Source organism: Etheostoma cragini, chromosome 3 (genome assembly GCF_013103735.1).
Source record: "Etheostoma cragini isolate CJK2018 chromosome 3, CSU_Ecrag_1.0, whole genome shotgun sequence".
Taxonomy (NCBI): domain Eukaryota; kingdom Metazoa; phylum Chordata; class Actinopteri; order Perciformes; family Percidae; genus Etheostoma; species Etheostoma cragini.
In genome coordinates, this window is record NC_048409.1 from 43,285 (window position 1) to 69,828 (window position 26,544).

At 42.5% G+C, this 26,544-nt stretch overlaps 1 protein-coding gene across 1 annotated transcript in view; it reads right to left on the reverse strand.

Moving 5' to 3' along the window:
- Positions 1-896: 896 nt before the first annotated feature.
- LOC117941976 (protocadherin-16-like) overlaps positions 897-26,544 on the reverse strand; it is a 91,024-nt gene continuing 65,376 nt past the window's right edge. The window contains exons 3-21 of the mRNA XM_034867245.1: positions 25,244-25,432; positions 24,330-24,561; positions 23,923-24,159; positions 22,506-23,534; positions 21,432-21,619; positions 20,072-20,168; positions 18,766-18,923; positions 16,545-17,394; positions 12,252-12,491; positions 11,197-11,322; positions 10,623-10,832; positions 9,589-10,455; positions 9,369-9,482; positions 9,070-9,281; positions 8,619-8,770; positions 7,650-7,780; positions 7,080-7,366; positions 5,759-5,900; positions 897-5,274 (exon numbers count right to left, since the gene is read on the reverse strand). Of these exons, the coding sequence (XP_034723136.1) occupies positions 2,684-5,274; positions 5,759-5,900; positions 7,080-7,366; positions 7,650-7,780; positions 8,619-8,770; positions 9,070-9,281; positions 9,369-9,482; positions 9,589-10,455; positions 10,623-10,832; positions 11,197-11,322; positions 12,252-12,491; positions 16,545-17,394; positions 18,766-18,923; positions 20,072-20,168; positions 21,432-21,619; positions 22,506-23,534; positions 23,923-24,159; positions 24,330-24,561; positions 25,244-25,432 (8,052 nt within the window). The 3' untranslated portion in view covers positions 897-2,683. The remainder of the gene's footprint in view (positions 5,275-5,758; positions 5,901-7,079; positions 7,367-7,649; positions 7,781-8,618; positions 8,771-9,069; positions 9,282-9,368; positions 9,483-9,588; positions 10,456-10,622; positions 10,833-11,196; positions 11,323-12,251; positions 12,492-16,544; positions 17,395-18,765; positions 18,924-20,071; positions 20,169-21,431; positions 21,620-22,505; positions 23,535-23,922; positions 24,160-24,329; positions 24,562-25,243; positions 25,433-26,544) is intronic.

The window sequence follows — 26,544 nt, forward strand, 5'->3', positions numbered from 1 at the left end:
ATTGTTGTGAGAACATCAGCTGTATTCGCCTAAAGATAAGAAAGTGAGATCTGACCTGGGATTTGGTGTGGTCAGTGTTACATGATGAATGACTTCTGAGCTGCAAAACATAATGTGAATGAGACCTTTTGACAAAATGGTCGAATGGGCGTTGGAACAAAAATGCAGGATGGAAATAGGTCTGGCTCCATGTTAATGTGATAATTTGAACCAACAAATATATGAATGGAATAAGGCTGATATGAGAATTCCATGTGAAGTAATTAAAGGTTTCTTTATGGATTCCAGTGTGTTTTATTTCAAAATCTTGTGTTTTCTCTTCATCTGTGCTGGAAAAGCTTCAACTTTCTTATTGTTGTTCATGGCTTCTTTCAGTAGAAATGGGAGACAGAGGGGAGACATCTGTAAAGCTATTACTTCAAATGACTTGTTATGGTATTGTGATTGTGTTACATCATATTTGCCTATCAAGTTCTAAATAACACTTAATGGCTACCATTAAGTCAAATATTGTTTATTTGAGATACGTTTTCTTATTGAGACAATACTGGGACTGAACCGGGCTGTTTGACATTTGCACATTCATCCAATTGCCCCTTGGACAATAGGGGGTTTTGACTTGCACAGTTTTTACCAGGTATAAGCCTGAGGTTACAGGGTAGATACTTTAGCTGTACCTAAATCAACAAAACATCAGTGATCAGAGGGGCCCAACTTCTAGAACCTCAGGGTAGAACATTGATCAGGCCTTGTGCTTTAACAAATGTTACGTCGCGCCTGCTTGTTGGACAAACTGAATGTGAGGCATTGGTTATCTTTGGGATCTTTCATTTCTTTCATCCATTCATTCTGTTTACATTCTATTTTGAGCTGAGAAAGATGTGACAGAGACAACAATGTGTTCACGAGTAATTTAATCAGGCACTTTTTGCTCAAAACATTTCTCTGGACAAGCTAGTGAGGAACTTCTCTTCTATGGCACCATAGCACGCAAAATTTGGACAAATATGAAACGTAAGTGGCAGGTAACTCTGTTCAATATGAAACAAAACAAACAAGGTACCTTCTATCAAAAGAGGTAGTGTTAATGTACTGTATATTTGGCCCAAGTCAAAAATAGCATCCTTAAATAATTTACTTATCCTCTCAGCTTCCGAAGTCCACATATATAATAAATTAAAAGAATTCTTACAGAATGTTAGTGTTACTTAAGGTAATGTTAGCAAGGCTCTAGAAATGGGCATTAAGCAAACAAAATACTTTTATAATCATTTGAAGGCGAGAGGAATCAACATTTAGGCCACAGTAGGGCACTATGTAGGTAATAATGCAAGTTCACACATTATTTAATTTAGTAAAGTCTGCCAAAAGCACAATTATGATCACAAATGTATTAATTGTATAGGCACCTGTGTAAAAGCATTATGTGAATTATGGCTGAACATGTACATGACATGGATTTCTTTTCATTAAAAGATTCTCTGGTGGTGTTTGAACATTTATAAAAAATACCTTTTTTCATACTTCCGTCATACGGTATGTAACATTTGTTAGTATTACTTTAAATCCATATAGTATTCTTTATAGTGCTATTGAAAAAGAGGGGACAAATGTGGTCCAAAACAACTTATTTCAGTTTGTCAGTAAATACTCTATATACAAAAAATTCAGGACAAAAAGGAAAAAAACTCTAATTTCAGTGTCGGGTTGGCACTGATTTAGAGCTTAAGTAACATTTCTTTATTATTTTCATGATGAACATTAGAGGAGTGGACAAATGACTGACACATGCTTACATTCTATGGAACAATTAGGATGCTGGTAGAGCAAAAATGTTTTACCACGTAGCTGCTTAATGTTCTTCCTCTCGTGAATTATTTTTACAATAAAATAATAGCAGTAAGGTTTGCAGTCCCCGGAGTGACTAAAGCCAGGGGACCTGAAGAAAAAGGATCATTGGATGTCAAGTTTTTTGCAAGAAAAGGAAGGGACGTGTGCTGAGGACTAAGACAACTTGTCAGCATTTTGCGTACCTTTTGATGTGAGATCACACATTGGATGCACAGAAAATCTAATCACACAACACTCTCTTCTGGCTGATGTTTCGTTTGTTCAAGCAAGAATGTCTCTTCCTCTGTAAATGTTTACAATAGTCTTTTACAAAAGTTCCCATACATAAAGTTATGATGAAGAGCTTCATTTAAAACCACAAGGTTAGGAATTACAAGTTCAAACCAACTTACAGTACAAACAAGTATACAGTACGAACTACAAATATAGAAATATATTCTGAGGTTTGAACAAACCCCTTGACACTTTAATGCCATTTCTTGTCAGAAACCACATGTAAATATAAAAATATAGACAATGCTTTTTTACTAAATATTGACATCATGTATGAATCGCCATTTGCGTGTGCAAATTAACACTGATCAACAGAGGAATGAGGGGTTCCTTTCACACAAACACACAAAAAGGCATAGTCCATTTTGGCCGGTTAGTCATGTAGTCTTCAGTAAGCACCACAGCTTCAGCTGTTTGGACTTCTTAGTGTAACCTTGTGTACTCTCAAGAATAGCACAGAATCATTTCATGTTGCAGCCGCTGTGGTCATACAGTAGAACAAGTCTTGGACAGAAATGACTCAGTTTGAATTCACCATTGAAGATGTGTCGGTAGAGTTTCAAATGCGCAGATCTGCCTCCTCACTGTGTTCTAAATTGTGTTCCGTTGTGCTGATCATTGATGCAGAGGGCCCCTGGGAGACACTGAAGGGCGTGATTGCAGGAGAGCGTGCAGCCAGTGGTGAGAGCGAAGGGGAGAAACTTGGAGACATGGCGGCTGAGGCAATGGATCCCTCTGCGCTGATAGGGGATCTTCGTAAAGACGCCAAGTGGGGGAAGGTCCTCCCGACAGCAGGCTTCGGAGGTACAGTTTTGGCCCCAGGGTGGGCCACAGAGGTAATGAGAGGTGGGGGGTCGAGTCTGGACTCTGCCTTTGCTTTGTGGTGAAATGACCTGCGAGGATAAGGAGGAGCCGTTTCATCTTTTAAACGTGCTATTTCAGTAAAAACGTTTGCTAAAGGTTGGAACTGGGGACACCAGTTTAGCAGGTAGTCCCAGTTATAGCTGCCCCTTAGCTCTTCCTCACTGGCTACGATGGCTGTCAGGGAGCCATCCACAGTAGGCTTTCCATCCCCTGGGAAAGTGTAATCTTTAGGGTGGGACATGCTCAGTCCCCGTCCCACACCCACATACACACCCCCCTCATCCCTGTATACTGGTACCTGGCCAGCTAATAAAGTACCATTCAGACTTCCCAGTTTCTTTCCTTTGAACCAATCTATGGAAGGCTCGCAGGACACGTCTGATAGCTGATCTGCATCCTGCTGGATCCCAGAGTCCGGGCCTCGGGCAGAGATGTGCTCCTGCATTGACGAGGAGATACTCGACACCCTAGGGTATTCATTGATCATTCTGATTTCGTCATCCTCGGCTGCCTCTGCCTCTGCAGAGCCACGCCCACTGGAGTGGGAAGGATCCAGGGAACCTCCACGAAGGTATGGACCCCCACTGCTGCCGCTCTGATCAGACGTGTATCCAGGGAGGGCCTGGTGGTAAATCATTTCATTTGCCGCTATCTTTGTTTCCTCAAACTTGTCCAGCAGGGTGCCCGACGCTGGCGTTCGGCCATGCGCTTTTTGCACCTTCCTCTGACGTCTTAATTTAACAAAAAAGAGCGCCACAGCAATTAGTACAAGTATGACTATGGTCCCAAGGGAAACTGCAATGACAATGACGAGCAGCACATTCACGTCAGCGGTGAGACCGAAAGATGTATGCGTCACGTCTATGCTAACTTTGGCCACTGCTTTGCGGGACGTCTCCAGAGGGCTGTGAGCCATCACGTCCAGTGTCATCACACGCACCTCTCTTTTAGAGCGAGATGCATGTGTTCTGTAGCTGTCCATCTTTAAGGAAATTACTCCTGTGGACTTATTGACTTCAAAATAAGGCGAGCTGTTTGCTAGGGAGTAGAGGACAATGCCGTCCACACCTCCGTCCTCATCTCTGGCTTGCACTATGCCAATAATCTGACCTTTCATTGCTCCCTCAGGCACTTCAAACGACAACTCAGAGGAGGTGAAAACAGGATCATATTCATCCTCCCCTGTTACGTAAACCTGCACAGTTACTGTAGCAGAATAGTTGCCAGCATCCACGGCAACAGCCACAAAATGGAAGGCGTTTACCTTCTCAAAGTCAAAAGCAGAGCGAGTCCGTACTTCTCCTGTAGTTTGGTTCATGAGAAAGGCCTCCCTTCCCTCTTTAGAGTTGTCGAGAATGTAGTACCTCAACTGCCCAAAAACACCTCTGTCATGGTCGATCGCATGCAGCATAGTGACCAAGGCATTCTGGGGTTGGTTTTCCCTGATGCTCGCAGTTATTATTTTGAGGGGAAAGAAGGGACGGTTTTTGTTGATGTCCTTCACCCCGATACTGACTGGGGCCAAAGCATATTGGCCCTGACCGTCAGTAGCCTGGACAACAATAATTTGGGACCACTGTCTCTCGTTGTCCAGAGCTCTGCGCAGCCTCAAGGCTCCGGTCCACCTGTCTACCTGGAAAAGGTCTGTCTCATCCCCTGAGCTTATGGAGTATTGCACCTCTCCATTGGGAGCAGAGTCTGGATCTGTGGCAGAAAGATGCAAGATCTCTGTCCCCGCTGCTGCACCCTCACTCAGTACTACACTGTAGCCCGCTTGGCTGAAAGCTGGAGGGTTGTCATTGGCGTCTGTAACACTGATGAGGATGGGCACGGTGGAGCTACGCTGGGGGATTCCACGATCCGATACGACAACAGTCAAGTTATAACTTGGCACTACTTCAAAGTCCAGCTCCTCCACAAGGATGAGGCTGCCAACCGTCTGGAAGCCCCGGCCCTCCAGGAAGTGGACGCTGCTCTCAATCTGGAAGGTATTACCAGAGTTGCCACTGGCAATGGCAAAATCAAAACCACAGTTGTCCCGGGACAGGTCTTCGTCCACAGCTTCTAGGGTCAGAACAGTTGATCCAGGAAGCCCGTCTTCACTCACAGTGGCTCTGTACTCGGACTGGTGAAAGATGGGGGCATTATCGTTGACATCGGACACTTGGACATGGACAATGGCAATGGACGAAAGATATGGAGTTCCCTGGTCCCGCACCTCAATAACTACCAGGATGGAGGGATTCTTCAAATCAAACTCGGTTTTTTGGTTGACAAACAGAGTACCTGTAAGATTACAAAGAAAAAGAGAAACATTGTTTTAATCTGCTATCCAGAGCTCATTGTTTAATTATGAACGCCATGCATTACATGTTTTGCTAATTAAGAAATAACAATGGTTTCAGATTAAAAGGGTTAGGGTTAGGGCTAATCCTAACACTGTGGCAAGTTTGAAGGGAACATTATTTGAGGCAAAATTGCATTTGAGAATAGGAGACAGAACCGCTTGAGGCAAAAAGAGTCCTCTTCATTTTTGGATGCTATCTCAAGCAAAACATCTGAGGAAAATAATGTTAAATCTGGCTTTCAATAACTTTTAATGAACAAAATGATTAAATATTTTGCGATGCCTTTTGCACATATGTCCAACCCCCCAAATGTGCATCCAAGAAGAGCCTTAGGGGAAAGGATTTTTATGAAGGGTCATTAAGGGGAGCTTTAGTTAGAAATTAGTTATTAACAACCATAAATGTGCACACAGTAACCGTACCGTTGCTTGGGTCAATATAGAAGACGCCCCTGGTTGATGACATTACTCTGTAGGTAATCTTCCCGTTGTCCCCGGAGTCACGGTCAGTGGCTGTTACTGTAATGACCGCACTGCCTGCTGGGAGGTGCTCTGACACAGTCACCTAATGAGAAACACAATACAGATAAAGTTATATATCCGTTACAGATATTTCAATAATTTAACTAACATGCTAATACCAGTGTTGGAGGAAGTATTCAGATCCTTTACTTAAGTAAAAATAAAAATACATCAAGGTTAAATGCTCCTGCCGAATGAAGTCTCTTTTATATAGACCTTAGTGTTCCTCTTATACTGTATCTGAAGTCTCTTTTATATAGACCTTAGTGTTCCTCTAGTACTGTATCTGTAGTCTCTTTTATATAGACCTTAGTGGTCCTCTAATACTGTATCTGAAGTCTCTTTTACATAGACCTTAGTGGTCCCCTAATACTGTATCTGAAGTCTCTTTTTTACAGACCTTTGTGGTCCCCTAATACTGTATCTGAAGTCTCCTTCCCAAAATTCAGCCTTGGTGCAGAATTGCAGCCACTAGAGCCAGTCCCACAATGAGCTTTCCTTAGGACGTGTCATTTCTGAGCTTTGGAGGAGGAGAGATGGGGGGCAAGGTAGAGGCTGGGGGTGCGGTCTTGTGACCTCACAAAGAGCAAGATTCCAGGTCGGCCCATCTAAACTTTCATTTTCTCAAAGTCAGAGCAGGATACCCAGGGCTCGGTTTACACTTATTACCATTTCTAGCCGCTGGGGGTACATAGGCAGGCTGGGGGGAACGTATATTTATGAACCTCATGAAGTGATATTTTCCTGCCATGGGTCCTTTAAGTAGAACTGTGTAAGTATCAGAAAGACAATGTACTCAATGTATTAAAAGAAAAATCCTCACATCTTTTAAACAATCCAAGCAGTTGTCTGTTTAATGGTCTAATCGTTTTAGCTGGCCTTGCAGGCTGTATATTGTTAGCTAGTTTCATTTAGAATAAACCCTTTTTATAGACTACATGTGTTTTGGGTGAAAAAATCTTTATTTGCAAAGTAACTAAAGCTGTCAGATGAATGTAGTGGAGTAAAAAGTAAAACATTTCTCTCTGAAATTTAGTCGAGTAGAAGTAGAAAGTGGCATAAAAAGAAATGACTAAAGTAAAGTACCTCAACATTTGTATTTACAGTACATAAGTACAGTGCTTAAGTAAATTTACTTAGTTACATTCCACCACTGATGTTAGTAATTAAAAAGGTGGTGGTATCTCAGGGTGTGAAGACAGGTGTGTGAAGGTAGCTGCACCTGATACATGTCCTGTGTAAAGTTGGGGGCATTATCGTTCACATCATCAACCAGCACAGTGAGATTGGCCTCGCTCTGATGTTTCGAGTCGGAGGAGCGGACGGTCAGAGTGTACCATGTCCTTTCTTCATAGTCCAGAAGGCCGGTTAGCGACACCCCTCCTCCATACCGGTGAATCCCAAACACGCCTTGACTGTTTGCATCCAGATGGAGTGTGTAGGAGAGGGCTGGCCCTGAGTCAACGTCATTTCCTGTTACTTGGGTGATAACTGTGCCAATCAGAGTATCTGGATGATAAGGTGAGGAGGCAGGAAAAAAAGAAATTAAGGTTGCAGCTGAAATGAAGCACAGACAGTTGTGTTTTAAGTTTTATTGTATTAGGAAATATCCTGTTCTGAAAAACCTTGATCTAGTAGACAGGAAATGAATAGAAGAACTCTGCAATTAACTTGTTTGGGGATAGGGTCAGACATTTCTCCCCGAGCTCCCACGGGGCGAGCTTTCCTCGAGTGTGATGTGAGGCTTCAGGATAAGATCAGCGGACTAACTTCAACTGTGAAGCCTACTTACCTTCCGGCACTCGGATCTCCCGATGCAGAGGAATCATGGGACTGTTGTCATTGAGGTCAACAATGATCACAGTGAGGGTGGCAGAGCCAGCCAGCCGCGGGGTTCCACGGTCCGTTGCCGTAACAACAAGCCTGGTGCACATAATGAATGTCAGTGTCTGAACTTTTACCTTTTACAAAGAACCCGGTAGTTGTTTCTGCCCACCAAGATCAGACTTCAAAATGAGCATTGTAATATATTTGTTTTGTTCCAATAAAAATAGCCCACTTGTTTTTTTGTTTTTTCGTTTTTTTAAATTACCAATCTGGAATGCATTAGCAGTTATTTTCAATATACACAAAGTGATTGAAAGTCAAATTAAAAAACAAATCAGTAAAATTTAAATTAATCAAAAATCAGATTTTCAAATCAATTTTTCTCTACTCTTTCTATAAACATTTCCTGATCAGATCCAGAGACTGCTTGTGAAGATAGACGACGTGTCTCCCTTCCTCCCATTGTAAAAGTGAAACCAAAAAATTGCGGATACAGGTCCTGCCATCTTGTAATTTTGGAGCCAGTAGAGATCAGACACTGGAGCCACGTTGTCTAAGTCCCGCCTATATACACGCCAATCATGAGTCAATCCCAGTTGTCAATCACCCTGTTACACCCCATTTTTTAACCATCATATAATAAATCAATATGTTACTTATACAGTCTATGCAGCAACCCCTAATCTGCCAAAACATATACTGCAGTTATGTGAAGTGATATACTGATATACAGTACATTTTTTATTTACATTTCTTTTATAAAAACTGCTGTTTGGCTTTGCCATTAAACAAGCTGTTACAAAGTTATTTGAAAAGGAATTGGCATTATCAGAGTAACAAACACGAAACATGCACATGTAAAGGGCATACATGAGCTGAGCAGAACCACTTGGCAGGATATGATAACAGAAAGAGGAAAAAAAGCAAAACTCACTTGGTATTGGTCCAGATCTCTCTGTCCATTATAGCCGCAGTGGTGATGCTTCCGGTCAGTGGGTCAATCTTAAACAAACCACTCATGGATGACGACCTGATAGAGTAGGTCACCTGGCCATTTTGGCCTTGGTCCAGGTCATCTGCAGCAACCTAAGGAAATGACCAGCCCATTTTGAAAACGAAAAATAGAAATCTTTGCAATGGTTGTTTCAGCGTAATGAACTATTAAACAAATATGGACTTGGAAGACAAGAGTTAATAAAAAAAGATATATGTAGCTGTCGTCATGGCACAAATGATTCTATAGGCAATTCAATTGGGACATTTGGAACACAGAGCAGTTTCTCTACACTGCTGAAACTATCCCGTTTTTTTGAACAAGTTCTTTTCTTCTTCTTCTCCAACTTCAAACAGCCAACCATGAATGTGTGAGCAACCGGCTAATGCACCTGAATAATAGGGAAATCATAGCCCTGTGCCTCTCTAATGTAGGCTACATAGTTCTGGAGTTGGAAGCGGGGCAGGTTGTCATTGACGTCCTGCAGGATTAAGTTGACAGCCATGTAGGAGCTGGAGGATGCCGTCTCAGCCTTCACCACAAGGCGGAGTTTAGGGGTCTCCTCAAAGTCTAGATCTTCAGAATTCTGGACCCATATTTCACCTAATTCATGAAAAAAATAACAGTGAGTAACACTGTTGATTTGGAAAAATATTGTTTTATTGTACTTGCTGCCATCTTTGTACTAACCAGAAATTGTGTTTATTCCAAAAGATTGCATTTTGTTTCCACTGAAAATACTGTAGATGATACCAGTTTGAGAGCCATCAGGGTACTGGGCCTGAGTCTGTGTTACTACAGTGCCTATAAAGTGAAACAAACACACTTGGTTAAAACATTTCACTTATTATTAATTCCTCTATCCATTCACAAATGTCCAAGTAAAAATATTTCTATCTACTATCCAAACCTTTAGCAGCATTCTCCAGCAGACTGACATCCCGAGCCGTGCGAGAGAAGCAAATCCCCCTGTAGCTTTGTTCCCGGATATAAATAATAACCACCCCCAGGGAAGATTGAGCCGGGTTGCCCTGGTCCATGGCCTGAACTATCAAAGTCCTTTGGCTTTGGGTCAGAGTCTGCAGCTTCTCTGTTGCCTGGATATCTCCTGTCAGCGAGTTGATGGCAAAGCCCCTCACAGGGTTGGCAAACCGGTAAAACACAGAGCCATTAGCCCCAAAGTCCTTGTCCTCTGCTCTCATGGTGGCAAGTACTTGGCGGTTGGACACGCTGCTGGCGGAGATGTTCACAATAAGTGGGTCCTGAATGAAGAAGGGTGCATTGTCGTTCACATCCTGAATATAGACAGTCACCTGAGCAGTGGAGTTCCGTGGGTTTGCAGGGGAGGAGTCAGTGGCACACACCTCAAAGGTGTAAGAGGCAGTTCTCTCTCGGTCTACAGGTGCTGCTGTGATAATTCGGCCGGTGTTCTCGTCTATGATGAACATGCTTTTGGAGCCACTCCTCAGAAAGTACATCACCTGGCTATTAAGGCCCTGGTCCAGATCAATGGCTTTCACCTCCAGGACTAGTGAGCCAATGGGGACATCTTCGGAGATGTCTGCAGTGTAGCTGCTACTCTGAAACTGGGGGCTTTGATCGTTGGTGTCCATTACGGTCACCTCAACGGTAGCTGTGCTGCTGAGAGCAGGTTGGCCCTGGTCCCGAGCTGTGACTGTTAGCGTGTAGGCAGCCCTCTTCTCCCGATCCAGAGGCCTTGAAGTGAACAGGACACCTGACTCTCTGTCTAAGCGGAAGTCTCCCAATGGATCTCCCGCTGCAAGTAGAGCAATGGAAAATGTTTGTATTTATGTATACAGTACGTCTTTGGTTGTGGTTTTCATAGAAGCTTGTTATGTATTTATTTTTATTTCTTCATTGCAATTTGTTTTTAAACTAAACAAAATGGTTTTAACCTCTTAAGACACTCTTGAAAAAAATCACCTGTAATTCTGTAGTTTATCTCCCCACTAGCTCCTTCATCCTGGTCCGTGGCTCTCAGGGTAAACAGAGGCAATGTCTCCAGGTTTTCAGGCACCTCAACGCTGTAGTAGAGACGCCCAAAGAAAGGAGCGTTGTCATTCTCATCAAGCACTCTGATCCTCACTGTGGCTTTGGCATAGTTGGGGGGAAGGCCTTCGTCTTTTGCATAAACTGTCAAAAATAACATAGGGAAAATGCATGCAGCTTTAAAGAGGAATTTAACTAGATGGTGAATGGCACATGACAAATTCCGAAAGTAACTCTTAATGCTAAATATCTCAAAGCAAGAAGAAAAGTCAGAAACACGCACAGCCATTGCTTGGCGTCCTCTTAGGTGCAGGGAATTAAGTTCCCCAAAGATCCATTACAAAAAGAAAGAAAATCTAAATTCCTGCACACACTTTTTACCTCTGCATTTTTGCGTTTTATTTGTGGACAATGAGGTCCCAGAGACCTTTCTCGAGACATTTCATAGTAAATGATCTCAAAGCAGTCATCTTAGGGCATGTTTTATCTGAGAGTCAGAGGGCAGTACCTGTCATGGTGTAGTATTCCTGGAGCTCCCTGTCCAGCGACTTAGTGGTCATTATTACACCCGTCACTGAGTTGATGCTGAAAGGCTCCTCTGAGATACCACCGTATGTCACCTGACCATTGGTTCCTACAGAGAAACACACAGTAACTTTGCTTTAATTTTAAAATGGATTGTAAAAAACAAATATTACAACATGTCACCAAAGCCCAGAAAGCTTTCTATGAATTGTAAATATTTGAAATATTTGCTTATGTGTTTGTTTGTCATTAGTTGTGCTATCGAGGTCTGGCAGTGCGGGCCCTTCCTCAGGTATGTGGACGCCAGATTGCGTGCTAACAGAGAGCGGTCTGGCAAACTCACCTGTTTACTTTGCTAATTGCTTTTGGAGAGAAAGTTTATAATCCTTCTGTTTTATGTGCTTCTGACTACGTCTGAGGGAATGCACCCTTTCTGTACCCCCACCCCACTGTGTCCTCAATTAAAAACAACTGTGAATGTCGGTAATGTGAACACATATTCAACAAATGAAGGCTGAGCACAATTACAGGCATTTTCATGGTCTTCTTAATTGCTAAAGCAGCACAATATAATATCCATTTAAAAACAAATCCACAAACCTACACACATACCATACAACCATACCAACATACCATACAAACCATACAGCATGATTTAGCTTATTTGCAGATAAGAAGACATTGACGTGTCTTGGTTAAAACCAGGAAAAATTTAGTTGAAACCTTTTTACATCTAGGTTACATATAACCACACTAAACAAAATTATAAATGCAACACTCTTGTTTTGGCTCCCATTTTTCATAAGCTGAATGCAAAGATCTAAGACTTTTTTCTATGTACATACTGTATTTCTCTCAAATATTGTTCACAAATCTGTCTAAATCTGTGTCACTGAGCACTTCTCTTTTGCCGTTAAGTCATCCACCTCACTGGTGTGGCATCTCAAGATACCATCAAGATTCCAAGCACCTGGTTTAACCTACGTAGTATTATCTGGACAAGCAAATTACCAAATCAGTGCTCATGGTATGTCTCACCTTGGTCAAGATCAGAGGCAGATACGGTCAACACACTAGTTCCTTGAGGCTGGTTCTCAGAAAGTTGTGCTTCATACTGGCTCTGCTTAAACCAGGGTACCTCATCATTAACATCAATCACATGGACACACAGCAACTGTCTGGATGAGTGGTGGGGTATCCCATGATCCTCAGCGGTTATTGTGAGGTTAAAGATGTCCTGCTCCTCACGGTCCAGAGGTTTGAAAATAGACAGAGAGCCTGCGGAGAGATGAATCAGGGTAGAAATGTGAGTAGAGATTTCCTGTGTGTGTATGTGTGTGTGTGTGTGCGCAAGTGTGTCTTGTCTGTGTGTGGGTGTACTTTATTATAGCCTGTTTCACAGACTCAGTAACACACAAAGGCAATGAAACATGCCACTTTCTATGGTTGCGTGAAGTCAAGTGATTTAAAAAGAAAGTGTGAAAAGTTGCGTGTGAGGGCCAAATGAGAGATAATCTACTGCACACACACAGCCTTGCCTACCTGGGTGCTAACCACCACCACTGCTGTAACAGTCTGGCCAACAGTTTATGAGATTTTCCATTGGAGAATGCCGGAGTCATCAAGAAAGAGGCAGTAAACACACACTCTAGACACGCAACAGCCAGACCTGCCGTGCCCCGTAGAAATTAGGGGCACCCTTGCCTTTTCATTATCCTGCCCTAAGACGGTAGAGCTTGCATTGATTCTATTTTAATTTCATGCTTTAAAATGAGCTGCAACTTAGGGCTCTTTTGTTTTTTTTCTCTCTTTTTTTAGCTTTATATCTTGCTAGGACTGAGATAACTTGCCCCTAAGCCTTTAATGTGGTAGGAGTTACAGACTGGAATATTTTCACCAAGTTTGACATCCTCTGTGATCCTGTCGTATCCCTGGTCACAGATAGCACATGGGAAGGAAAAAGGAGAATGTGGGAAACAGTGGAAAGTTTTTATTTTGGATGTTCTCAATTCCAACATCTTAAGCCTATATCAGGTTTGCAGCACCAACATTTTGGATTGCAGTGTGAGGGTTAGCTAACTCATTTGTCTTGTCTTAATATGCAGAAGTCAATCATAAACATTTGGTGTGTTAATCCCTGAAGAGTGCTGTTTTTCTAAAGAAGCAATTCCCCAAACCACCAGTGTACTCCTTCTCTCCAAAAAGTAAAATTAATGATGACCTCCCTTCTGACAATGAGTGATGAGAATATGTCTCACTCTGTGACTTATACTTATATAGATATTCATAATAATAGCCTGATAGTTCTCTCTATTGTGGTTAACTGTGATGCCAAAGTAATGAAAACAGAGTGTGAAAAGATGGTATCAGGTCTCCGGTCGCTGACCCCAAAACGGGAGCCAACCAGGTGCTCAGAGGATTAACTCTGTCACTATAACCAGTGTGCATGGAAACACTTCAAGACAAGCGCACTGCTGAAGGGAGCAACCAGGTTGGTGACATGAAAGGGAAGGCGGAGTTAACGTTGACTCGTGTCTCAAACCCCACAACAAAGCTCAAAGGACCAAACAGCTCAAGATCAACGTTGACTTAGCGACAGTCTTGTGCGCGCCCACACACACACACACACAGACACACACACAAACATGTAACTGATCCCTTCTCTAATAGTTCCCAGAAGCCTGAGCAGGAGGTTATTTGGTCTTTCATGGGAATAGATCCACAATAACCGATGATGTGTGTGTGTGTGTGTGTGCGTTCAATATTTGGCAGGCTGCTCTGTCCGTCTGACCTCCAACCGAGAGAAATAAGTCATGAAAGGTGAAGCAAGAGTTGTGCTGCTCTAAGACGTAAGCAGAGTATTACAGGAGTTTGTGTGTTTATGTAGGGGGACGTTTAGTAACTGTGGTTGGGGGGAAGGGTGGTTGGGGGGTGGAGGGAAGCACAGGGAAAGGTAAGTACACATGCAATGCCAAGTCCAATCAAATTGACAGCTGGCACAAATGCTTAAAACATCCATGAAAAGATCCAAACAGAGGTGAACAGATGCAGATCTGCTTGTTTGCTTTAATTTAAAATATTTCAACATAAGCAGCACAGTCATTTTTATGTACTAGAATGCTTGACAGATGCTGGGAACATAAAGATAGCGACAAATCTGAACATTTTTGTGTTATTAAAATGAATGAACAGTAGCAAAAAGGAGTGTGTCTGGACAAACAACTCTAAGCAAAGTGATTGTAGCATTCGGCTATTTGTGGTGATCAGAGATGGGAAGTAACAAAGTACAAATACTTCGTTACTGTACTCAAGTAGAAAAGAAAAAGAAACTGGTTGTCCGGAGGATAATCAGTTGAGATTGTGTGTGTGCGTCTTTGAGAGCTGTAAGTCGTGTAACTTATGTTTTCAGTTCATTTAAGCCTGTTGTTGTATTGGTCTATAGTTATTGCAAATTTAAAAGTTAGCTTGTTTGTGTTCTTCACCTGTAACCTAGGTAACAGGTTTAACCTAGGTAACAGGTGAAGAACACAAACAAGCTAACTTTTAAAAACCTGCTACCTAGGTTACACCTGTTAGCTAGGTTGGACCTGTTACCTAGGTTACACCTGTTAGCTAGGTTGGACCTGTTAGCTAGGTTAGTCCTGTTACCAAGGTTACACCTGTTACCTAGGTGACACCTGGCTGTTGATTTGATATAATGGCGATTGTTGAACGTCCTTGCTCATGAAGATAATATCATTAATATTGTTTTTATTGTTAATATTTACTTGCATATATGATTCCTATCCATTGTGTATGGTAGCCTTTACAATGTTATTTATTTCTTTTACCACCACACACACAGCCATAGCTGAGCTCCCCCCCCCATGTTAATCCTGATGCTTGATTGTAATAAGTCACTCCCCGGAGTCCTTTTGTTCTTTTTCCCAGCATGTTCCCTTGGACCGGAGAGGCTCCAGGATCGTGGTGGCAGGTGTCGCCATGGTCCCGCTCCATGTTCTGCGATGCCATGTTCATCTGCTACGCTCTGCGGTGCCCAGCTGCATCCCGCCGTACCTTGTAGTGGCCACAGTGCCCTGCTATGCCATGAACTATTAGAAAGAACTGCTACAAACTACTATTTTTTCTATTTTTGTTATTTCCACTCTTATTCTAACCCAAATCGGCCCGTCAGACACCGCCTACCAAGAGCCTGGGTCTGACCGAGGCTTCTGCCTAAAAGGAAATTTTCCTCGCCACTGTCGCACTGTTGCTTGCTCTGTAGGAAACTACTAGAACTGTTGGGACCTACCCTATCTGTAAATTGAATTGAAAATTGAATTGAATAAAGCATCAACGGAGAGAAGTTATCTGCGTCCATGTTTTAACAGACACACCTGGGCCAAGTTGGAAACCAGAACCAGCTTTAAATCCAGTACTAATTTAGACCTCATTGAGTTTAAAATAATGTCACTGGAGTTAGTTATTATTTTGTGTCATCAATACCAAATTGAATTTAATTGGATGGTAATGTACACAGACTTCTCACAAAATCACACTTGAATTCATTTCTTGCTACTCAGTCAGAATCTCATTAACCTTGAGTCCCATAAGCTATATGTTTTAGGGTTATTGGCAGACCTCCATTTAAAATGCAGCCAAAGACATAAAAAGAAAAAAGAATTTAGAATAAAGAGCCTTTTTTCCACGTCCACTGTAGTTTCTCAGCATCTCTCTAGTAACATCTGTCTGGTCCTGGTAGCTTTGTCATTCTAAGGCTACTTTTACTTTTGTACTTTAAGTAAATTTCCAAAGCTGTACTTTGTTACTTTTACTTGAGTAAATAAGTCAAATCAGTACATCTACTTTTATTATTTTTTTACAAAACTTTCTGTACTTCTACTTGAGTACGGGAAGTGAGTACTTTTGTCAACTCTGATGGTGATGAATTGTTGATATCGCTGCTAACATGTGCTTTATATGTATATCCTAGAGCCATTAATGCATTTGCGATTCATGGCTAAACACAGGAAAATACAAAACATTAGTTTAAATTAAACCTCACCAAAAAGTAAAAATCATAATTTTCTTCAAAGTGTTCTCTCAGAATTATAACTTAAGCAACCCTGTTACCGTACAGAACGTACAAAATCCAGCCTTTGTGATTTTTGGACCAAACTTGATATTTGAGGACCTCACCTTGGACTTTGGGAAACCTTGGACTTTTTTTTTAGCTCAAACAACTAATGGATTAATTGAGAAATTTATTGACAGATTAATCTATGTAAATAATCGTTTGTTGCAGCCCTACTATCAACATCACCGACTGCATTGGCACTGGGCTGGACTTACCAGTGGTAGGGTTGAGGAAGAATGCTCCTCCAGTGTTGCCTGATTGGATGCTGTAGGTCACTCTGCCATTCTCCCCTTGGTCTGCATCTCTGGCCATGACATTGAGCGCCACAAAGCCCACCGGCTGGTCCTCCATCACACTGATGGCTGTTGGCGAGCTAAATACCGGAGGATTGTCGTTCTCATCTGTTACATACACCTTGGCCGTGACAGAACCCCAGCGTCTCTGGCTGGCATCGTGGGCAGAGTCTGTTGCCTTAACAACCAGTATCAAGTTGGAAATGACCTCATGGTCTAGCTCCTGTTCCAGAGAAAGAACCCCAGTGGAAGGGTGGAGGGTTAGTAGGCCAGGCACGTTTGGCCATTGGTGGAGAATGGAGTACTTCAACTCGCTGTTGGGCCCACTGCCGTCCTTATCCGTGGCTTGGAAAGTATAGATGGAAGAGCCGGGCTCCGTGCTCTCAGAGATGACAACGGTGATGGGGTCCTCGGGGAACTGAGGGGCGTGGTCATTACTGTCTTCTACGTCAATGTCTAGGTGGACCAGGGTGCTGCTAGGTAGGGCCTGAGACAGGTCATCCACCTCGATCTGCAGAGTGTAGCGCAAGTCTCGCTCATAGTCCAGAGGACGAGCCAGGTACACGTCTCCGGTCAGACGGTCCACGACAAAGGTCCCATCTAAGTCTGTACCCCCCACCACCATGTATGTCACTTCCCCTTCCCCTCCTGGGGTTTCTCTGTCACGAAGGCGGACCGAGCCAATAACAGAGCCAGGCTTGGCCTCCTCTAAGGAGTTGAATGATATGGACAATGAATTTGTCTTAGAAGTTGGCCTGTTATTGCTGAGAACCTGCAACAAAGAACAACACTGTGTGAGTATTTCAGGACAGAGCAACACAACACTGGATCTAACGCTTCATTTAGATGCCCGGTGGAAACTCATTTTTTACAATTTTCAATACAAAGAATAAAAAGATTTCACGGATTTTTGAGCAAAGCAAAAGAGATTATGTCCTTTCCACTCACTTGTACTGTATGTGTTCACTGCAGAACAAATAAAACCAGTTACAAGAGTTTTTATAGACTTGAATAACTCACCTGCTAATCTTAATCACACAGAATCTTATACTCATGGTTCTGCCAGGAAAAATAATAGATAACTATCAAAATGAGAGGAGGATATGGCGAGACATATCCCTATACTGTGTAAAGCTATATTAGCAACGTCTTCAAAGACTACACTGTTACTACTTCACACCTTTGTATTAAAAGAGCACCATCAGAAACCCACATGACATCTTTTAATAAAACATAAGCAGCTGTAAAGAGGGGAGGGAGAGGGAAAGGTTGAGCTGATAAAAAAAAACAGCAGCATAACGGACGGCTGATCTAGATACTCATACGCATTGCATCCTACAGCACAGTTCACACAGTAAGTTGGCACTTGAAAAAAATGTATGCCGTTTGTTGGGAAATCTCACATGACAAGCTGTAAATTGGTTCCACATTAGATGGAAAAGGAGTGTTCCAGAAATAAATTAGTACAGTCACATCCTATCATCGTTGGGAATTAGAAGATCAGTCTCAAAAGATGATTAAAGGAATTTACAGGAATGCGTCAGTGGGCAAGAACAACACTGCAACTGTTTAATCCAATTAACTAATAATTACGACTTTCATTTTTATTTTTTGTGTTGGAAAGGAGGAAAAACTGAACTGGCACTAAATGGAGCTGTTCATAAGGCAACTATATTTTCCTGTAACTTATAACTATATTTTCCTTTCAGGGTTCTTCCATTGTGTTCATTTTCTGTTCTATACAAAATTTTAAACTGAATTACCATCAATACTGTGTTTTACGTGAGTGTATATCCCCACCACTCAATTAAAAAAAGGGCTACTGTATCAAAAAAACGTTGAAGTCATTGAGTATGACCCCGATCAGAGCGGTTTACAGCTGGCCCTCATCACAAGCCAGCTGGGAGTATTTGATTCAGACCCACTTTTCCATTTCAGATAGAAATTTCCCTTTTGAAAAGTCACAGGGGAAGAAAAGGGAGGGGATGGGAGGGGAGCTTGTCAGAAGTGAGGTTGATATGTCGGCAGCTAGTCTGAGGGGCCCAGAGACGTGGATCCCCTCAGCATCCAAATATATTCTTTGATATTAAATAGGTGAGTAGTGAGGGTGTATGTGCTGGCCGGGCTCCAGCAAGAGTCTGACCTGAACGGTGAGGGAGCAGTAGGTGCTGCGAGGGGGCAGTCCTCTGTCAGTAGCTGTCGCCGTCAGAGTGTACTCAGCCCACTCCGAGTGGCTGAGAGAGGATGAGGAATGTAACTCCCCAGTGTTGGGGTTCAAAGAGAAATGTTCAGCTCTGGGACCTGGGAGAGAAACAGAGTCCAAACTTTAACTGGAGACCATGTACACGGGGGAGCCAAAATGAGCTACAAATTCTCATTTATATCTTACAATTATTATCATAACAGATAAGGTGTGTGTGTGTGTGTGTTATATACTACTAATTAAGACTTGTGGTACTTAACATTATGGAATTATGGTCATAAGATGTGCAATAATAGGGTACTGGTGCAATATGTACAGTATATATATATATATATATGAACACAGTATATACTATGTAAATTTAAGATGGTAGTATGCAATTGGGCAGTGTGCAACACAGAAGTTATTGACTACAGCATGAGTTATTGAGAAATGTGCAATCATTATCAACATTAAGTGCAATTCGAGGGGGAGGATGTGCTGTGGGGGGGTAGGGGGTACTGTGTGTGCTTATTAGCTGTTCATTGAAGCATTGGATGAGATAGAATGTATAATTATATTCTGTGTAGGTTAACTGTATGTTTAGTGTGTGTGTGTGTGTGTGTGTGTGTGTGTGTGTGTGTGTGTGTGTGTGTGTGTGTGTGTGTGTGTGTGTGTGTGTGCAATATGTTGCTATTTGTTTTCCTTGAGTTCCCAAGACAAATTACTGTATTTCTTTATGGAGACCATAAAGGCTTAACTTATCATAAATGACACAAACCCAGGGAGTCAGCTGCAGCATTTTGTCAGCATTAAATTAAAGCCACTTTTAGACAAAAGGAAGCCATTAGTAACACTGCTAATTGACTCAACCATGGTGTCATATGTCTACAGTATTAACGCACATGCATACCAATTATAACTATTTACTTTTCTGAACACAGTTACAATGTTCTTTTCACTTAAATAACAAAGTAAAGCAAACTAAATTAATGAGAATATCTGACAAATACAAAAGCTTAAAGTAAAATCAATGAATACACTAATGAAGCAATAAAACAACAAAATTTAATCCTATAAAAAATATGCTTCCACCATGGCCTAGGGGGGTAGATGTGTCTTTCTTCATTAGGACACCTCACTGAGTACTATCACTTTCTTAAATCACAACATATACTACATGAACACGCACATATATACACAGTAATTCTTTCAATAATTATGTTGCTCAGATGGGTAGTCTCTTTATTTCCTTCATCCACCGTACCTGACAAAGAGTAGAATACAGTTCCGTTCTCCCCTTCATCGGGGTCTTTGGCTTGCAGCTTGCCCAATAAAAGCCCAGAGGACTGACCTTCTGTCACCTATGGTTTAGAAAGACATAGCCTGGATCAGTGGAAGTACATTTACAGGATCAAGCCTGACATCGGGCGCGTGTCTGGCTGTGCTCCTCTCGTTTCATGGTCACAAAACAACAACAAACTTCAAGCTAGAAAGCACGCTGAAAATGACAAGTTTATACGAATATTTGGATAGTGAATAATCAAAGAATAGAAAATGAGAAAGAATATTTTTATGGCATTTACAATCTACTGTAACTGGGATGTTTTGGGGCCTATTGGTGGGATGCTGTGGACGAAGTCCACATGGTGATACACTGGTAAGACTAAAAGACATTTAAATATATATAAGATTAGATTAGATTAGATTAGATTAGACAATAATTTACTCATCCCACAACGGGGAAATTATCTTGTTAAAGCAGAAGTTATCTACAATAAAAATCAAACAAACAACAGGCAAACAAAAGACAATTTGCAAAAATACTGAATGAATGTAAGGTGGCATTATATAAAAAGTATTTTAAATTAAATTAAAATGAGGTGGCCATGGTACGAAAAATAAGTAAGTAAGTGATGTGAAATTAAATTGAATATAACAAAAGTAAATAACCATAATATAAATTGTATTGAAGTGTGACCATAATTTAAATAATATTACAAAAGTACTCTGAATGGAAAAATATAAATGTGTATAGATGTACATAAATCTATTTACAGATATCTATGTACAGATATACATAGAGCCATTAGGTGGTGTAGGTGTTGTAGAGTCTGACAGTGACCTGCGGTACCTCTTACACCGGTACTGCATCAGTTTGCTGCTGAAGGAGCTGCTCATGGGGGAGGTGTTGTCCATGATGGATGTCAGCTTAGTTAAAATCCTTCTCTCCCACACCTTCTTAATGGAGTCCAGATTAATTATAAATAATAATAATTTAATTAGCTAATGTGACTGGTTGTGTGGACAGTTAACTTCAGTAAAGAATACTTTAGGTAGTGTTTTTTTCTTCTGCTTGGTGCAAATGTTCCAACAAAACAAGTGCTTTCCTGAGACTATTTAGAAGAGCCACCATTGCTGCATCTGGAGCTTAGCGCCGTCCAAGACCATTGTGGTTGGTTTAAAGAAATGTATATAACACAGAGAATTTCCTAGAATGTATCTGTGGTGTAGCAAGACCTTACTCCACAGCGCTGTGAAGCTAGAGCTGGCAATGCAAGCTACCAAAGAAATGTAAGAGAATTTAATTTCCTTTGTTTCCTGTGTTTGGGGTCTTGTGGCATCACCTGTATGAGGAAACTTTTGCCCGACTGGTTGAGGGTGAAAGCAGGGTCATTATCATTGTCATCCAGGACAGTGATGAAGGCTGTGCCCGTGGCGCTGAGAGAGGGCAAACCGCCGTCTTGAACCACCACCACCAGCTGGTAACTCGACTGCTTCTCTCTGTCCAGAGTAGTCCTTGTACTGATCTCACCTGGGGAGAGAAGTGGGCGGATGAGAGGGATTGTATGCCGAGGCACTACTCCAGAGCACTGTAATTATGATGATAAGAGCCAGCCAGCTTTGATCAATGACACACAACTAATTGACATGCACAGTGTGCACATGTACGTGGACGTGTGCTCATACACAAGTAGAGGAGCTTTGGAATGTTGACAGATGCTGCAAATATCCAACTCAGCCAGAAACTAATCACAAATCAGATTGCAAGCTTCCACCCACAGACTAACAGGCTCAGCAGGCCAATTAGAGCCCAGCAACAAAGTCAGCGCTACTTTCATCAGACTAATTTATGACAGTGGGGAAGAGGCCTATCCCTTAGTGATTTGACTAAACATTGATTACGTTTTTTCCAGAAATAGTTTACATTTTTGAAGTGACAAAAAGACTTTCTAGTGGAATCTTGATAGCTTGTTTTTTATGTTCACTGAGGTCTTTGAGCCCAGAGATTTGTATGGTTATTAAACTGAGCATTCTGCATTTTTGGGTCAGCTGCCTTCAGAAGACACTGGGGCATACCCCTTTCACATGATCTAGAAACCATCCAAAGTTCAGCAATTAAGTGCTAGCCCCTTTGCAAAACAGCAGCTTTATTCAAGCATTACATTACCGTCAGATAACTAACAGCTAAATATCTCTTCAACATCTCCAAAGAATTTTTTACATACAGTATGTTGTTTTTTGCATTTATACACAGATTATATTGTTTATTTGTGTTTGTTTTATTTTTTTATTAAAGATTATTTTTTGCGTGGCTAGAGATAAAAGGGGGAGAGAGATTGGGGATGACACACAGTGAAGGGCAGCAGGTCAGATAGCAGTAACTTCTTTGATTATTATTTCATCACATTGTTAATTACCCGTGTGGGAGTTTATCTGGAAGTGGCGATCAGGGGGCAGGAAGCGATAGCTGAGGCGTCCGTTGGGGCCACTGTCTCGGTCTGAGGCCATCACATGACCAAAGCCCGTTCCTGCAGCAAGGTTTTCTCTCACTGCCATGAAGACCCTCTCCTGTGTGAGCCGGGGAGCGTTGTCATTCTCATCAGTTACTGATATCCGCACTGTGGCACTACCCGTCTTCTTCAGCTGTCCATGGCCTTGGCTGGCCAGCACTGTTAGAAGATACATGTCCTTTAATTCTCTGTCTAGGGCACTCTTCACAAACAGCCAGCCACTGTCTGCGGCAATACCAAACCCTGCAGCATCTCCGTCTGGACGCAGGTGATACGACGGCGGACTGAAGAAACCTGAGTCAGTGGTTTCTCTGTTTAGAGCCCGGACCTGTAGGAAGCGTGTGTTTATGGATGTCCCTTCTGTCAGCTCCACACGGTAGGTGAGGGTATCAAACATAGGTCCCTGGTTATTCTCCGCCTGGACATGAGCCACAAGCACGAAGGTGGCACTAAGCTGGGGTACTCCACTATCTTTGGCAATCACCTGTAGGTCATATCGGGGCACAGTCTCATAGTTAAGGCGCCCTACCAATCGGATCTCTCCACTGCTGCGCTCTATGCTGAAGGTCCTCTGGATTCCACTTGGAGAAGAAAGCTCAAAAGTGAGTTGTCCATTCACTCCAGAATCCCTGTCCTCAGCTTGGACCCGATACACCACCGTGCCCATTTCTGTATTCTCCGGCAGCAGCAGGGACTCCGAGGACAGGGGCAGAAAAACAGGCGGGTTATCGTTTATGTCTGCGATGGTAATGTGGACACGGGTCTGGCCAAAGGCAGGGGGGTTGCCACTGCGGGCCTGCACCTCCAGATCAAGAGCTGGCTGGGCTTCATGATCCAGGGGTAGACTGGTCCTTAAGGCCCCGTTGTCAGGGTCCACTGTAAAGGAGCCAGCTGGGTCCCCAGAGCTGATGGTGTAGGAGATATCTCTAGAAGTGCCTAGGAAGGGAGAAAGACAATAAAAAAGCAGAGACGTCACCACGGCCTAGCATGCTGCACTAAAAGCACTGATATAACAGTATACTCCAAAGATGTCATTTTTCAATTTCCAGGACTGTTATAGAGCTCTAAAAACTCAGAAAAGGAATATATAAACAAAGTTGTGAAATGGAATTTTTGATTGATGTTTTTTCAAAGTAAGCTGTGTATAGTGGCCCAGCACCTATTTGGACAAGTGGTGCAGGGAGAAGGAAAGGAACTCTTTGAAGCATGATCCTGTGTGACTGATAAATGTATTCTGAACTGTTCTAAACTGGGCTGTGGGACTCAAAGTTGGGTGTGTGTGAATAAGCGGGTATTTAATGCTTATGTCTTTTGCAGTCCCCACCTGTCTGACTGCTGGCCTGGACGATGCCTATGACTGTCCCACTCAAAACATCCTCTGGTACAGTAAAGTAGTACTGAGTCTGTTCAAACATAGGTGGCGCCACCAGCCCTGCCACCACGCTGATGTTGACTCTGGCATTGACGAGGGCTAACAGACCACCACCATCCTGAGCAGATATTACCATGGGAATCACAGAGTTGGCCTTCCCGTAGACAGAACGAGACAGAGAGATGACACCTAGATAAATAAAGCCGTAGACAAGATTCAAACAAGCTATTCTTTTACATCACACAACATTACAAACCACGCAAGACAATATTGCAATGTAAATTGCCGGACAAAATCATTTAGCTTCTTAAATGACTGAAATGTTATGCAGCAAGAACTGGGAAATCACTTGTGCCAACCTGTGTCTTTGTTGAGAGTAAAGTAAGGGGAGGCCCCTCCAGGTACTGTTTTGTATGTAATCCTGCCATTTTCGTCTGAGTCTGGGTCATAGGCTGTCACTTTGACAACAGATGTCCCAGGGGCGCTCTGCGTGCTCAAACTGACAGCATAGCTAACTGGGTAGAAGGTAGGTCTATTATCATTAATGTCGACAATATCTACCTTCACATAGACTACTGAGCTCAGTCCACCCTGCAGAGGAAACAAAAAAGCACCTTTGTTATTCCTTCACATACATTAAATCACAAAAAGAAACAACACAACTTAGAGCAGGATTTAGACCCCATAAATGTTGAAAGTCAGTAGAAGTAAAAAACAGCAGTAAACCTGGTTAAAATGTCAATGTAAAGTCTCTAAAATATAGTCCCAGCAGATTTGTGCAGGGATACAGATTGATTGTTTCCCTTGGGAGAGAGAAATATGTCATGAACTGTGGAGGGTGAGAGAGCCCGCCCCAACCGAACAATCTGTATCATAGGCTTTTCGTTCGCAGAAAATACAGTGCAGGCTTTTCATTTGGACCAGGTGGCAAAAACGAGGGAGGCAGCAGTCCAACTCGTTAAAATATTACTGCCTGACAGTTGAGGCATTTCTCCATCTGATTGCTTTAACATGGCCGCAGTAATTCTCTTTCATTTTAAGCCTTTTATTGGTTAAGTATAATTTGGCATTAAGTGAACAGGATATACCTTTTTGCCATTGATAGCTATTCAAGATTTAGTTTTTCACCTGGCTCCTCCAATCAAACATTTTCTGCAGAGTTGGCAATGTCTTTGCCCTCATGTCTGTATAAAAAGCACGGCTGCTGTTTATAGGATTACTCTGTGGCTCGACAGATTCATATTAAGCATGATTTCAAAACGCTGCAGCTCACCCCGTCTACTGCAGTAACAGTAAAGTCGAAGCTTGCCGGCCCTTGATCCCTGTCTAGTGTAGTACTTGTGCAGATCTGGCCAGTCTCCTTGCCAATGGTGAACCGAGAGGGAACAACAGCGCTAGGGCCAGAGCGAAGGGAGTAGGTAATGGAGCCAAAGGAGCCGCCGTCTGCATCGGTTGCGGTCACCTACAGAGAAGATACAATTTATTGGTTAAACATTCCAACAGTGCACATTAAAATAAAATGTATTATGTTGGAAATGAAATATCCTACTGAATAAACTCCATACAGTTTCCATACTCATTAATAAAACTACTCTAAAAACGCAGCAGATCAAATCTAAATTCTGTTGTAGGAGTAATGACAATCCACAAAGTGAAACGGGGGCACCATACCAGGTGCCTTTTAAAAGCATCTTTGGACCGTCTCTTTGTTGTTTATCTGAGCTTTAGCATGAGCCAAACAGGCCCTTTGGCAGAAAGGAGCTATGAGGGAATGCATGAGGACGACTTGTACAGGCACTGCTACATCCTACTACGCTCGGCTGTGCCCTGCCACGTCCTGCTGTGCCTTGTAATGCCGCACAGTGCTGTGCTATACCATGAACTACTGCAAAAAACTACTACAAACTACTATTTTTTGTGACATTTATTGCCACGCTTCATTCTAACCCCAACCGGTCGTCAGACATCGCCAACCAAGAGCCTGGGTCTGTCCCAGGTTTCTGCCTAAAAGGAAGTTTTTCCTCGCCACTGTCGCACTGTTGCTTGCTCCTGCAGAGCGAGCAACAGTGCCTAAATCCCCAGCCTAAATCAAATTGATATCTGGTGTGACAGGCCTTTGCCTTCCAGACAGCATCAGTTCTTCTGACGAAAGTTGTCTGGTAGGTTGTTATAGACATCTTGGAGAACTAAACCCAGATCTTCTGTGGGTGTAGGCTTCCTCATATCCTTCTGTCTCTCCATGTAATCCCAGACCCACATGATGATGTTGAGAGATCAAGGCTCAGGGGCAGGGGTAAGCATGCCTTCACTTTCAGGACTTCTTGTCATTCTTCACACTGAAGATAGTTCTTAATGACGTTGGCTGTATGTTTTGGAGTTGTTGTCTGCTGCGGAATAAATTTTGGGCCAGTCATGCACCTCCTTAATGGTGTTGCATGATGGATGAAATATCTGCCTGTATTTCTCAGCATTGAGTCAATTGAGATTGCGAGAGGACTGCGGTTACGGTAAGCGTACCTGACTCATTTCCGTTTCCTGTGCCTGTGTGTTGGTTGCGTGTTGGTAGCTCTGCTG